General features: G+C 40.3%; 1 protein-coding gene across 1 annotated transcript; it reads left to right on the top strand.

Annotated features, from left to right (window-relative positions):
* Window positions 1–304: 304 nt before the first annotated feature.
* On the top strand, window positions 305–7,154 carry LOC106024055 (aquaporin-12-like). Its single transcript, XM_034293915.1, has 4 exons — window positions 305–853; window positions 6,294–6,421; window positions 6,686–6,802; window positions 6,971–7,154. The coding sequence occupies exons 1-4, from the start codon at window positions 387–389 to the stop codon at window positions 7,057–7,059; spliced, it is 801 nt and encodes a 266-aa protein (XP_034149806.1). The 5' UTR covers window positions 305–386; the 3' UTR covers window positions 7,060–7,154.
* The last annotated feature ends 8,266 nt before the right edge of the window (window positions 7,155–15,420 follow it).

The raw sequence follows: 15,420 nt of genomic DNA, 5'->3' as shown, positions 1-15,420 counted from the left end.
GTATGTATTTATATTTTTGTGATACAGGGCTCAGTTGAAAAAAAGAGAATTTGGTCTCAGTTAATTTCTCTATATGAATAAAGATAACTAAAAAAATAAACTAAACAATCACAGTAAAATGGCATCTTCAAAGTGATCTGACCTAGTAAAATAAAAAATGTTGGTGTGACAGTAGTCTTCTGCACTTATCTATGGGGCACAGCCCCCCCCTCCTGACCTGACCTTGAAAATAACTGTGTGTATCTTGGCAGGTGTTGGCATGTGTTGTGTGATAAGAAAAAAAAGTATCCATGTGCCACGTTGTCACACACAAAAAGCAAAGAGTCTTACACTGTGAGCAGAACAAGCAAGGTGTAATAGCTAGCATCTGTGAACCTACTTACTGTATGTCTGGACTCAATGTTTCCCTTGCTTACTTTCTTACTGTTGTGGCTTTTGGGGCAGCCTTCAGAGTAATTTTGGGAAAATGTCCTCATTTAAGCTTTGCTGCAGAGTTCACTGCCTCATTTGTGCTAGTAGCATGCTGGCTGGAAGTGCAGACTATTATGGAGGTGGGCGAGTGGGCTGGAGGACTTGGTCCTGAGGTGCCTCTAACCATACTATGTGTGGTGCTGCTGACACATGGTGTGCTCTGTGGTAGAGCCACTGGAAACCCTTCCCTGACTTTGATGAATTTCCTGCTGCTGGAGACCCTGACTATGCCTACCCTGTTGGATCTGGCTGCTCAGTTCCTGGGGGCACAACTTTCCCTGCTTGTGGCTGGCTACTACTGGGCCCTGGAGCTAAATGACATGCACATGATTAAAAATCTTATGTCAAAAGAATGCAGCACAACCCTGCGTTCCTCCTTAATGCAGGGGATATTCTTTTTTTGTATTTTCTTTTTATTGGAAAAGCATATTGAAATTTACAATTGTTTGACATCTTACATACATTATGTTGCTTTACCGTTTTAAACTTTTTAATACAAGAACAACAGAACTCAAGTAAGTGTGGCGGGGGAGCCAAATTACTTCCATATTATTTAAATTATTCCATTAAACTTGAAAATCTGTGCACAATTAGTAAGAGGCAGCAGTGCCTACCCAAAATCTGATCTAATCGGCTTAACATATTCCGTCCACTTGGACCATAACCTTTAGAAAGTGTCCCTCTGCAATTTGAGTGAAAACAACAGTTTTTCCATTGTGTAGATCTCGTGCACAATGTTTATCCAGTCCCCAATTGTTGGTGGTTCTGGTTTGAGCCATCTCCTCGTTAGAGCCTTTTTACTTGCTGCCAGTAAGATGTAAAGAAGTTTCTTGTCCTTTGAGTCCAAATGATCCGTTGAAATGTTACTGAGATATAAGGTTTCAAAAGCAAATGGAAAAACAAACGCAAAAACATTCTGTATATGCTCATGAATTTTAGACCAATACTGAGAAATAACTCGACAGTCCCAAAAAATGTGAAAATGGTTAGCTCCACACCCTCCACATCTCCAACAAGAATCTCCATTGCCCCGATACCTCTTCTGAGCCGGGGTGATGAAAAATCTCATTATACTTTTCCAACAAAATTCACGGCATACATTAGAACCAGTTGTAACCCATTGTATTCTGCATATATGTTCCCAACATTCCTCTGCGATTTTCAAGTTACCTTCTTTTTCCCACCTCATTTTAACATAAAGTGTGTTGTCATTTTTACACCGCAGGATGGTGTTGTATAACCTGGATATAATTTTATTGTGCGCTAATGATAAAAGTAGTTAATGATAAAAATTTACCCACGAATCCTAAATTGTTTAAATTCACTTTCAATTCCTGGTTAAAATAGTGCCTGATCTGAAGATACCTAAAGAAGTCAGCAGAGCCTAGTCCATGCTTTCTTTGCAAGGATTCAAAAGATTGGAGTGCCCCCTTGTGGACAAATGAGTAATAGTCAGTCAATCCTTTTAAAATCCAATTCTTAAATCTATCATCATGCTGATTCGGGGTAAAATCTGAGTCGTATGCACACCATTTAAACATTTTTGAAGTGTCTTCCAAACCACACATATCAATTGCTTCATTCCAAGCTGCTATCATTACATGTGAAATGGGATTATCTATTAAGCGAATCTTATTCTGCAGTTTGATGTCCGCTAATAAAGCTTGAACTGGTACTGCTTTAATATTCGTCCCTTCCACATCTTTCCATCCTGCGGTGTAATATGAAGAACACAAACATATTAATGGTCTTAATTGAGCAGCACAGTAATAAGCTCGTAGACAAGGGAGACCACGACCTCCTTTATCCTTCTTCAATTGTAAGGTTTTATACTTAACTCTGGATTTTTTCCCTTTCCAAATATATTTTGACAGCATTCTATCCCACTCTACAAATTGTTTTCGAGGTATGAAAATTGGTAAACATTGGAATAGGTAAAGCAATCGGGGGAGAATATTCAATCTTATTGAATCAATCCTAGAATTTAAGTCCAAGAAAGGTATATTATTCCATCTTTGTATATCTGATTTAATTGCTATATTCAGAGGGCCATAATTAGCTTCAAATGTTTTAGAAAAGTCTCGGTGCAATACCACCCCTAAATATCTAATACTTTCTGCCCCCCATTTCCATTTATAACTATTCTTGACTTCCTCTGGAGAGGTATAGTTCAGAGTTAATACCTGAGTTTTATCCACATTAATCTTGTACCCTGAAAAAGAGCCATAGTCTAGTAATAGTTTTATGATTTTAGGAACCACCTGTGTGGGATAAGATATAGTCAATAATAAATAATCTGCTAATTTTTGTTCCCCTCCTACTGTACTTACTCCAGTTATATCCTTTCTCTGCCTGATCCACTGGCTTAAGGGTTCGATAAACAAGGCGAAAAGGAGGGGCGAGATGCAACACCCTTGTCGAGTTCCGCGCTCCAGTATAATTGATTCAGTGAGGTCTCCATTAATTTTGATCCTTGCAGTTGGGTTATTGTATAACCCTGAAATAACCTCAATTACAGATTTATCAAAACCAAATTTCTCAAGCACCTTATTTAAAAAGGACCACCTCACTGAATCAAATGCTTTTTCGGCATCCAAACTCAAAACTAAGGTCTCTAATTTTTGCTTATCCACCTGCCTCAATATGTGTAAAACCCTTCTAATGTTGTCTTGGGTCTGTTTGTATTTGATGAAACCTGTCTGATCTTTATGTATTAACCCTGGTAAAATTGTTTCTAATCTTCTTGACATAATAGAGGTGAACAACTTGTAGTCTATATTCAGAACACTAATTGGACGATAGCTACTACACTGCAATCTATCCTTTCCTTCTTTTGGGATGATAGAAATGATTGCTTCCCTCCAAGAGGGCAGGACTATCTTATTTGCCATCACCCAATTAAATGTTTTCAGTAGGGTTGGGACCAGAAACACTTGCATTATTTTGTACCATTCTGGACCAAATCTGTCTGCCCCAGCCATCTTCCCTCCCTTTAATCTTTTAATTGCCAATAGAATTTCTTCTTTAGTTATTGTGGATAATAACTTTTTATTCTGTTCCTCTGTCACTGTTGGTAACTCAAGTTCAGACAGAAAAGTATTTATGTCCTGGTTGTTATCCGTATGAGGCTGAGAATATAATGTCTTATAATAATCCAGAAAGCATTGTTGAATTTTTCCCTGCTCAATTTCTATTTGATCATTTAGAGGATTCTTAATTTTGTGAATAGTTCTCTCTGCTTGCTGTTTCCTAAGCTTAAAGGAAAGAAGTTTCAGTGATTTCCCCCCTGCTTTGTAGTACTGTTGCTTTAAAAACATGAGTCTTTTCTGTACTTCCATGGTGTTCAAATCGTCTATTTCTTTTTTCAGTTTTATTATATCCGCTTTAATATTAACATTATAAGAGTGTTGGTGTTGCAAATCTAACAACTTGTTTTCTAAGTCCCGGAGTTTTTGCTGACCTACTTTTTTCAAGTGAGAGGATATACCTATTATTTTCCCCCTAATCACTGCCTTAAGTGCATCCCATAATATTCCCGGTGACACATCTTCCTTATCGTTATATTCTAAGTACTCCTCCATTTCTTTCTTTAAACGCTCTTTAATATCTGGGTAATTTAGAATGTTTGTGTTCAACCTCCATAGTGTAGATCTATTCTTCCTATTCAGACAGATATTAGCAAAAACCGGGTTGTGATCTGATAAAGTGCATGGGCCTATTTCACAGTTTTTTAACCTAAAGAGGTCATTTTTAAACATAAAGATATAGTCTAGCCTTGAGTAGACATTGTGTGTGCACGAATAGTGGGTATATTCCCTATCCGTTGAATGGCAATCTCTCCAAACATCCACTAATCCTAATTCGTCCATAAGATTTACCATTCTTTCTCACATCCCCTTTCCCATTAGAAGAATCCAATTTAGCATTTATTGTGAGGTTAAGATCACCACCACATAGTAAAATTCCCTGACTCCTTGATGATGTTAATCCTAAAATTTGTTTATATAAGGACCAATTGCTTCCTGGGGGAATATACACATTTAAGAGACTCAGAATAATACCATCTACCTTACCAATTACCATTATATATCTACCCTCCTTATCTTTATGTTCTGAAATATGTTCATAGTTAAGAGCGCCGTGCACCAGAATCGCCACTCCTCTTCGCCTTCCCGAACTGTGAGAAGAATAAAAGACATGTTTAAAACCAAGCTTGGTCAATTTTTCGTGCTCACTATCAGACAGGTGAGTTTCCTGTATAAAAACGATCTGATCTTTATCTTTTTTGAATTTAGATAGGGCTTTCCACCTTTTTACCTGATTATGTAAGCCATTAATATTGATTGATACCATTTTCACTGATCTGCTACACATCTAATTTATAGGATAAGTACACACATTTTAGTAGGCTCCCCGCACACCCTTGTAAACACTGAACATGGAACATGAGAACAAATGAAATAACAAAAATAAAAAAACAAAAATCAAACTGAAATAGTTCTAACTTCCAAGGTGGGGGTCCCTGAGGAGGACCCTGCTTCGCCTTTAAAGGCAACTTCTTCATCAGTCGGTGAAGGAGGCCCTTAATGGCTGAGGCTTCACTGAGACAAACATCCTCCAAAAACCTTATTTATCCACTTATTGCACACCATAAAACCAAATAACAGCAAAATAGGTAAACCTCAACTTCCGGAAGGCGCAGGTGAGGGCCTCTTGAATGCTCTGAGCTTTTCTTTGTAAACGGGATCTCGCCTCTTGTTTGCTGCACTGCTCCCCGCTCCTCTGCCAACTCTGGTCCAGGTCAGCTGTTTCAGTTGCTCCAATGCTGATTCTGGTGTTCCGATGACCTTCACCGCATAACCTCTCTTGGACATATCTGCAGTAGCTTCCACCACGGTGTTGTAAATTATAGTTCCTTCAGTGTATTTAACCTTCAGTCGAGCTGGAAAGAGAGTCTGGAAGGGGATCTGCTGCTCTTTCAAAATCCTGCGTGCCTCTGCGTATTCTCTTCGTCTCTTTAGGATGAGAAGAGGGTAGTCATGGTATAAACTTACTTGTGTGCCCTTCCATCCAAATCCTTTATTCTGCCATGCCTTACGGAGCAAAAGTTCTTTGGTCTTAAAGCTGAGGAATTTCACAATAATAGAGCGTGGGGGTGCATCATCCGGTGGTGGAGGACCCAGAGAGCGATCTTGGGACATCTCCAGGCCATCACACAGCAGCTTTTCCACAAACTCACTCATTGTTGGAGAGTCCCGCTCTGCTGTCTCGGGTACACCATAAATTCTGACATTTTCCCTTCTCGTGCGGCTCTCCAAGTCCATTAATTTATCCTCCAACCTTATTTGTAACTTTATTATTTCTGTCATGGCGTCCTCCGTGTTCTAAATCCTCTCCTCCGCCTTCTCAATCCGTCCTTCAGCCTCGTCCATTCTCGCGCTCATCCTGGTCATTTCTTCCTTAATTTCCCCCAAACTCACATTGTTTTCTTGGCGAAAATCCCTCAATTCCTGAAGTACCACGTCCATGCTGGCCATGTCGTTTCACCATGTGGTAGCAGTCCACCTGTTTGCGGCCTCGTGTCGAGCAGTGAGTCACGTTAGCACTAGCAGGGAAACTAGCGCTATTTTCCAGGTTTAAGCACCCACTATGTTGCTCTGTCTAAGCATTAGTTATGGTGTATTTCGCTTACCCCCTCACTAAACTAACTCAAACCACTGAATTGCGTTGTCTTAATTGGGTAATGATGTTAATTTCACAGGTTTTCTTGAGGAGCCCTTTCACAGTGCTGCCATCTCGGTGACAATCAAACCGGAAGTGAGGGGGGGGGTATTTTCTGAGTGTGTTTGTTCAATATTTTTTTATCTACTATATCTCAGGCTGAGACATCTCCCTGCACTAATTCGGGTGCCTCTGGTTGCAGCTGTGTTCACAGTCCTCTCTTATGCAGGTAATTAGCCATTTCTAGGTTGTATTTGAGGTGTTACTATTAATGTTATGTTTTACAATGAACAGAGGACAATTTGCTTCTGCTTTATGGGATTCTAGTAAAATCTTAAACTTAGTCCATGATAGTAGTCATCATTCCTTTGATTCAGGAAAGGAATAATTCAAGTTTCATAAGCAGTTGCTGTTTTCTTTGGGTCAAAGAAATCTCAGTTTTGCCAAAATTCATGATGGGATTTATTTAAAAAAATGTCTCTCTGCATTTCAGCCAGGGGTTTTACATCTGCCTTTCTGAATCCCTCCTTGGCATATGGTCTTACATTCTACTGTCCTGGGTTCTCCTTTATGGAGTACTCAGTGGTATACTGGCTTGCACCCATTATTGGTAAGTGTATTTTATTATTGGTAAATCATCTTTTACACTGAAATTCAGAATTTCTACCTGTAATATACCAGAGAATGTAGTCGCCAAAAATTGTGTGAAAAAGTATTCATTCTTGGAAATGAGACTAAAATGGTTGTCAAGCTGATAACACAGATATAATTTTTTAAGGGATGATCCTGGCCGTTTTTGCCAAGAATCTGCTGTATTCCCACAAGACTCACTTCCGAGTGCCAAAGGGGAAGAAAATAAAAAGTTAAATAAAAATGAGTTGTATTATGAATGCACTGCTATGTGATTCCTACTTTTTGTGATGAACATTATATTCAACAGTTTGTTCTCTCATTGTTTGACATACAAGATGAACTGTACATTCATCATAATAAAATCAACTCGTGTAAAAACATGTTTTTTAGAATTGATTTATTTGAATGTATTAATAAAAAATTTAAACTTTCTTGTATAAATAAAACTCAATCTAGGATTTTTGGGGATTTTAAACAACCTGTTACAATTACAGCAACCATCTGTCTCATCATACAAATGAAGAATAGGTTGTCAATGACTAACATTAAATCTTATTAAACATTTTGAAACACATACAAACAACAGGACACCCTTTGTAAAATGTTCTGACAAGCGATCACATAGATGGGGTCATTTAGATGTTTCTATGCTTTCATAGAATGTTGGAGAATGACAGGTAATAAAGCATTTGTAAGAATTTTATAGCAATGTAGTTTGTTGAAATTTACATGTGTTTGGACAAATGACATTGTAGAGAAACTAATGAAAACTTGTCAGTCTTGAACCCTGCACAGACTTATGCATGTACGTACCATAAAGCCAATCAGATCCTTACAGCCATAGTTACAATAGGAAAATATGCAAATGAACATACAGGCAGTAGTAAAAGGACAAGTGAGATTAATACAAAATAATTATCTTAAGTCACAAAATTCCCCTTATGTTTTACTGCAAATATATTAAAAACATACATCGGGCTTGTGGTAACATTTGGCAACATAGCAGTCCTGTATGGAAAGTCAAAAGGCTCAGATTATGATAAAACTACAAGTGTTCATTTTTCATAACATTTAAAAGCAAGTGTAAAGGATGAATTACAAGCATTGGGCACGCCTGTTCTGGAACGCATAGTTTTATTACGCTGTCCAAAGAAAGAATTTAAAATAAAATTGATAATTTTATTCAGTTAGAACAGACACTGCCATGCTTGAATTATGCCAGCCCTGTTCAATCTAAACATGACTTATATAGAACCTCACCATCTTGGTGAAGCATATTACAAGTTTTCAACAAGCAGCACACCTTGTTGTGATCGAAATAATTTCCAGATGAGAGGAGATTTTTTTTTTTGATATATCTGACTGGAAAGAGTTACAAAGCCATTTATCAGGCTATGGGACTACAGTGAACCACAGTGAGAGCCATTCATTCCAAAAGGAGAAAACTTATAAAAGCGGTGAATCTTCCTAGGCGTGGCCAGCCAACCAAAATCCCACCAGGGGCACAGTGACGACTCATCCAGGAAGTCACAAAAACACCCAGGGCAAAATATACAGAACTGCAGGCAGTTCATGATTCTACAATAGAAAAAGAGTGGTAAAAAAAATTATTTATGGGAGAAATGCAAGGCGAAACGAATTGCTAACTAAAAGAATCATTAGTGCTCATCTTAAAATATTGCATAATTCAGGCTAACATAGATGACCGCTTAAGACTGATTACTAAACATTCATGTGGGTGTGGCCTGGCACACCAATGGGTATAAGTCAGACACAGATAATTGGACATCACAGACATGTTTGTCAATCACTTGTAATTCACACATTATACACGATAAGAACAAGCATTTCAAAACAGGCAATCTCAACGCATGTAAGTTACACTACATGATTTTAGTGTTAACATGAAAAATGAATGTTTGCAGTTTTATCACGATTTGAGCCTTTTAGCTTTCCATAGTTCTGACCCAAAAACCATGAAAGGTAAGATCCAGGCTCTCTCTCTCACTTGTGTACACCAACAACACAAGATCATCAACTTGCAAGAGCAAGGTGAACTACAAATCTAATGAGGAAAACGTAGATAAATCATCAGCATTTATTAGCATCAACAAGATAGCATTGCTTCTAAATTATTGCAAATGTGCACAATTTACAAATGCATATTACAATGTGTAAACGGAAAATACAATTTACAAATGAATGTAACATCCACAAGCTAATGTCTCATGATCTGCAAATACAAAACACGATCCACAAATACATTTCACTACCCATAAATTAACTCCTTTCTATTTGTACCTAAAAACAAGAATTTTAATATATGAAAACGTATTTGCAATTATCCCTCACATCTTTGAACAGTAAATTCAATGTTTGCCAGCCATCCTATGTTGTGATAGTTTCACTTGCAGCTCTCGCATAGTCATTACATTTTTTCTTTCTTTGCGTATATGAACACCAATTGTTCCTGGTTCAGCTTTAGTAACAGAACTACTTCAACAGATGTTCAGACAACATGGAGTGCTGTCCTGACGCCTCAGCCTCTTGTTGACACTGTAGCATGCAGGCATATATAATGTGCATGTATCCATCTTAAATCAATTGCCAGCTACATTTGGACCACCACATGACCTAGGTGATTTTTATTTATTTATATACCATACTGATTGTTATGTGTGTAGAGTGCCTGTTTGGTTTATTTGTTTAAAATACAACCTATTGACATATACAGTATGCAGGGTTTATAGTAGGCTATATACAACATACACTCACCTAAAGGATTATTAGGAACACCTGTTAAATTTCTCATTAATGCAATTATCTAATCAACCAATCACATGGCAGTTGCTTCAATGCATTTAGGGGTGTGGTCCTGGTCAAGACAATCTCCTGAACTCCAAACTGAATGTCAGAATGGGAAAGAAAGGTGATTTAAGCGATTTTGAGTGTGGCATGGTTGTTAGTGCCAGACCGGTCTGAGTATTTCACAATCTGCTCAGTTACTGGGATTTTCACGCGCAACCATTTCTAGGGTTTACAAAGAATGGTGTGAAGAGGGAAAAACATCCAGTATACGGCAGTCCTGTGGGCGAAAATGCCTTGTCGATGCTAGAGGTCAGAGGAGAATTGGCCGACTGATTCAAGCTGATAGAAGAGCAACTTTGACTGAAATAACCACTTGTTACAACCGAGGTATGCAGCAATTCATTTGTGAAGCCACAACACACACAACCTTGAGGCGGATGGGCTAAACAGCAGAAGACCCCACCGGGTACCACTCATATCCACTACAAATAGGAAAAAGAGGCTACAATTTGCACAAGCTCACCAAAATTGGACAGTTGAAGACTGGAAGAATGTTGCCTGGTCTAATGAGTCTCGATTTCTGTCGAGACATTCAGATGGTAGAGTCAGAATTTGGCGTAAACAGAATGAGAACATGGATCCATCATGCCTTGTTACCACTGTGCAGGCTGCTGGTGGTGGTGTAATGGTGTGGGGGATGTTTTCTTGGCACACTTGGGCAATTGGGCATCGTTTAAATGCCACGGCCTACCTGAGCATTGTTTCTGACCATATCCATCCATTTATGACCATAATGTACTCATCCTCTGATGGCTACTTCCAGCAGGATAATGCACCATGTCACAAAGCTTGAATCATTTCAAATTGGTTTCTTGAACATGACAATGAGTTCACTGTACTTAAATGGCCCCCACAGTCACCAGATCTCAACCCAATAGAGCATCTTTGGGATGTGGTGGAACGGGAGCTTCGTGGCCTGGATGTGCATCCCACAAATCTCTATCAACTGCAAGATGCTATCCTATCAATATGGGCCAACATTTCTAAAGAATGCTTTCAGCACCTTGTTGAATCAATGCCACGTAGAATTAAGGCAGTTCTGAAGGCGAAAGGGGGTCAAACACAGTATTAGTATGGTGTTCCTAATAATCCTTTAGGTGAGTGTATATTCATTTTTATGAAAATAAATACAGACAGATCCTTCTCAAAAGTGTTGTTGTATGCACAATTTAGCCCTGGTTGAAACAGACTGCATATATAGGATGAGCTAACCAACTTTCTAAATGTTTGTGCATAACTGCTCTAGAAACATTCAACTTATTTATACAATGATGCATATCCCAATGATAATATTGCCTCATTCACAACTTCCTCCTCCTCTTCATCATCATAGTCATGGTCCTCATGCTGACTCTCTGGACTTTCCACAGAAATCTATGTAGTCAAACATGGACAGTGGCAGTACATACCCACCGCATTGAATACCTGCCGTTGAAGTGTTGAAAGTACCTCAGTAGTCCATCCATCATCTTCAATGACTTCTTGCTGACCAGCTGTGTCATTGACTTCTTGCATAACACTTGCTGCCTCCTGACTCTCTGCACAGCTCTGCGCACAGTGTTGATGCTTGAGTATAAATGAAAGGCAGAATTTAACATTAACTGCTTTTCTGGGGAAAGTTACTGTCAGAAAAGTAGAATGTAATTAAGTAGAAAGAAACTTTACCTCAGTGGATCCTCCTTCAGTTGGTGGGTCTGTAATTATATACATGAAGTCAAATTAATTTCTAAATCAGTACTGTAATTTGCTCTATGTAGTTGTACTCAACTGAAATTATATAGCTAGCAAGCTGTTAGTGTTAAACAAAGTCGCTGATTCATGCTCCTTACTAGTAATGACTATCATTACTTAGCTAACTAGCTAACCTGACCTATTCAGGTAAAGTAGCTTGTGCAAGATAACCGCAAAGTTACGTTCATGTTAAGTAAGTTGATCATTTCTTTTGTAAGGTACTGTAAACAGTAACTTACCACGTCTCTTCAAACTCATTTGTAGTGTACTTCTGGGAATCCTCTGTCGATCGTCGTAAAGATATGCATTTTACATGTGCCATGTTTTCCTTCCTGCCTTCCTTGTGTGAATGTTGTGTATGTGGGTGAGTGATGTTCCCAGTGTGTGAGTTGTCTGGTGAGGTTGAGTATAAGGCCCCGGCCACCTTGCCCCGATTTGATCCTCTCTCCCCAATGCCTACTACTGTACATTTTCAGATGGAGGCAGAGGAGAGAGCCCAAATCCGAAAGGAGGAGCAACATCTCAAGTTGGAGATACGCCGACTGGAGTTGGAAACCGAAAGGGATTTAAAGATAAGGCAGATGGACTTTGACCTGCGCAGAATGGAATTAGAGGTAGAGTCTGCGAGGCTGGCTGCTATTCCTGCCGTTCCCACTGGTGTATCATCCACCCACGGATCTGCCCATACCTTTGATATTAGCCGGCATATTGCTCTAGTTCCCCAATTTCGTGAGTCTGAGGTGGACTCTTATTTTTGTGCATTTGAACGCATTGCAATGGCTTTGAATTGGCCTAGGGATGTATGGCCCTTGTTACTGCAGTGTAAAATGTCTGGAAAAGCACAGGAGGTGATGGGTACTCTTTCTTGCAGATAGTCTTAATTATGACATAGTAAAGGCTACTGTGCTCCGTGGATATAAGCTTGTGCCAGAGGCATATAGACAAAAGTTTAGAAAGCACCCCAAGTCCTCTATAAAAACCTTTGTCGAATTTGCTAGAGAGAAGGAATCTCTCTTTGATAAATGGTGCACACCGAGTAAAGTAAGTGATTTTGAGGGACTTCGTGAGTTAATGTTGTTGAAGGAATTTAAAAACAGCCTCCCTGAGCGGTTGGTTGTGTACATTAATGAACAGAAGGTTCTGAAGTTATCTGAAGCCGCAGTGCTTGCGGATGAATTTGTGTTAACACATAAAACGGTGTTCCCCACACCCCGCAGTGAAAATAGAATTCTTGTATCCTCTCCTCTCCATAGTCCCCACCGTAATCCCAGTAATATACGGCCGACTCCTAAGGAGGAGCGGGCGTGTTTTTATTGTCATAAAGTTGGACATGTAATTGCGGACTGTATGGCTTTAAAACGTAAGTCACCACCCTCTACCCCTAAACCACCCAAAAGTATGGGTTTAATTGGGGTAACTGATGAGAGCTCTGGAAAGAAGAGCCCAGGGGTGGTACTAGGTCGTCCTGATCCCGCATATGACCCGTTCATATTTAACGGCTCTGTTTCACTGACCGGTGATTTGAGAGATCAGAAGTCAATTGTTATATTGAGAGATACGGGTGCGGCTCAGTCTATAATTCTTTCGAATGTTCTTCCCTGGTCGGAGGAGTCTTATTGTGGCTCTAGAGTATTGTTAAGGGGGATCGAAATGGGTTGTATACCTGTTCCGTTACATTATATACATTTGGTTTCTGAGCTAGTGAGTGGATATTTCCGAGTGGGTGTACAGTCGGTGCTTCCCGTAAATGGGGTTACTCTGATTATGGGTAACGACATAGCGGGGGGAAAAGTAGCGCCTGTGTTAGAGGTGCTAGACAAACCTGATGCTCAGTCTTGTGGAGATGTTTTGGCCACTACGTTTCCCGAAGCATTTCCAGCGTGCACAATTACGCGCGCGCAGTCGCAACGCTTAGGTAACATGGTGGACTTAGCTGACTCTGTGCTAGCCCCTATGTTTAATGGGGAAGATACCCCGTGTTCTACTCCTGTGTTCCCAATGAGTTCCGGTATTGTAGGTGGCAAGAAAGACCAGACCATGGCTTTCTCTGGGGAGTGTTTAAGGCTACCGGTTACTAGGGAGAAGCTAATAGCTGCTCAGAAAGAAGATGTTGGTTTGGCAAAATGTTTTTCCTCCGTATTAGAGCTGGGGAAGGCTAAAAGGAAAGGTGTTACTTTTTATATCGAGAATGGTCTTTTGATGAGGAAATGGACTCCCTGTGTTGATCTAGAGGAGGATTGGAGTTCCGTTTTCCAGATTGTAGTTCCTGCCCCGTTTCGGACAAATGTGTTGTCCCTTGCGCATGATATTCCTTGGTCTGGTCATCTAGGGGTGACTAAAACCTTTGATCGGATTCTCCGTCATTTCTTCTGGCCAGGAATGAAACGGGATGTGGCTCGTTATTGCCGTACTTGTAGTACGTGCCAAGTGGTGGGGAAGCCCAACCAGGTTATTTCCCCGGCGCCTCTCTGCCCAATTCCGGTCATGGGAGAACCGTTTGAAAAGGTTTTGATTGATTGTGTTGGTCCATTACCAAGAACTAAGTCAGGTAATCAATTCCTATTAACAATAATGTGCACTGCTACTAGATACCCAGAGGCGATTCCAATGCGTACCATCACCAGTAAGGCGATTGTGAAGGCTTTGATTAAGTATTTCTCTACCTTCGGATTTCCCAAGATCGTACAAACAGATCAAGGAACTAATTTCACATCGAGTTTGTTTGGAAATGTGTTGAAGTCCTTGTCCGTTTCCCATCAGATGTCTAGTGCTTACCACCCGGAGAGTCAAGGTGCTCTGGAACGTTGGCATCAAACCCTAAAAGGCATGTTACGTAAGTACTGCCTAGACACAGAGAAGGATTGGGATGAGGGGGTGCCGTACGTGCTGTTTGCTATTCGGGAGACCGTGCAAGAGTCTCTTGGATTTAGCCCGGCTGAACTAATTTTTGGACACACCGTGAGAGGGCCTTTAAAGGTATTGAAAGATCAAATTCTGGCTAACGATTCGGTTGGGTCCTCTATTAAAGTACTAGACTATGTTAGTCAAGTCCGAGAGAGATTACATGATGCCTGCGCTTTAGCCAGACAAAACCTATCTGCAAAACAAAAGGCAATGAAACGCCACTTTGATATCAAGTCTGTGTCTCGTTCATTTCAACCTAATGACCAGGTCTTGGTGTTATTGCCGGCGCCCGGATCATCTCTTGCTTCCAGGTTCTCTGGACCGTATGAGGTGGAGAGGAAGCTCGGTGACACTGATTATGTTATCAAAACGCCTGACCGTAGACGCCCATCTCGAGTGTGTCACGTTAACATGCTTAAAGCATACCAGGTGAGAGAGGGTATTGAAAAACCCATTATTCTTACGAGTCCTGTGGTGGCCTGTGCTGCTTCTGTGAGCTTAGGTATTCACCCAGGGGTCGGTGTAAACGATGAGGATGGGGTGGTAATGAGGAATACTTCTGAGCAGTGCGCTCGTTTAAGTAATTCGGAGATGTTAGTGTCCCTCCAATCTCATTTGTTGCATTTGACGGATCAGCAGAGGGCTAATATTGAGTTACTGATCACTGATTTTCCAGGCCTCTTTAAGGACATTCCCAGTCGTACGAATGTGTTGGAACATGACATAAATGTAGGTGTTGCTGTCCCAATTAAACAGCACCCCTATCGTGTAAATTTTTCCAAGAGGGCCATGATGAAGAAAGAGGTGTCTTATTTATTGGAAAATGAGATGGCAGTCCCCAGTGGCAGTCCTTGGAGTTCCCCCTGCCTACTGATTCCAAAGCCTGACGGGACTCAGAGGTTTTGCACTGACTACCGGAAGGTGAACAATGTTACTATACCTGACTCATTTCCTTTACCCCGAATGGACGATTGCATAGACACCATTGGCTCGGCTGCTTATGTCACTAAGCTTGATTTGTTAAAAGGTTACTGGCAGGTGCTTCTGAGGTGTCTGCTTTTGTAACCCCTGACAGTTTCTGCCAGTACACCG

Source organism: Esox lucius, chromosome 8 (genome assembly GCF_011004845.1).
Source record: "Esox lucius isolate fEsoLuc1 chromosome 8, fEsoLuc1.pri, whole genome shotgun sequence".
NCBI lineage: Eukaryota > Metazoa > Chordata > Actinopteri > Esociformes > Esocidae > Esox > Esox lucius.
The sequence above is the reverse complement of the archived record's forward strand: the minus strand, read 5'-3'. Positions and strand labels throughout refer to the sequence as shown.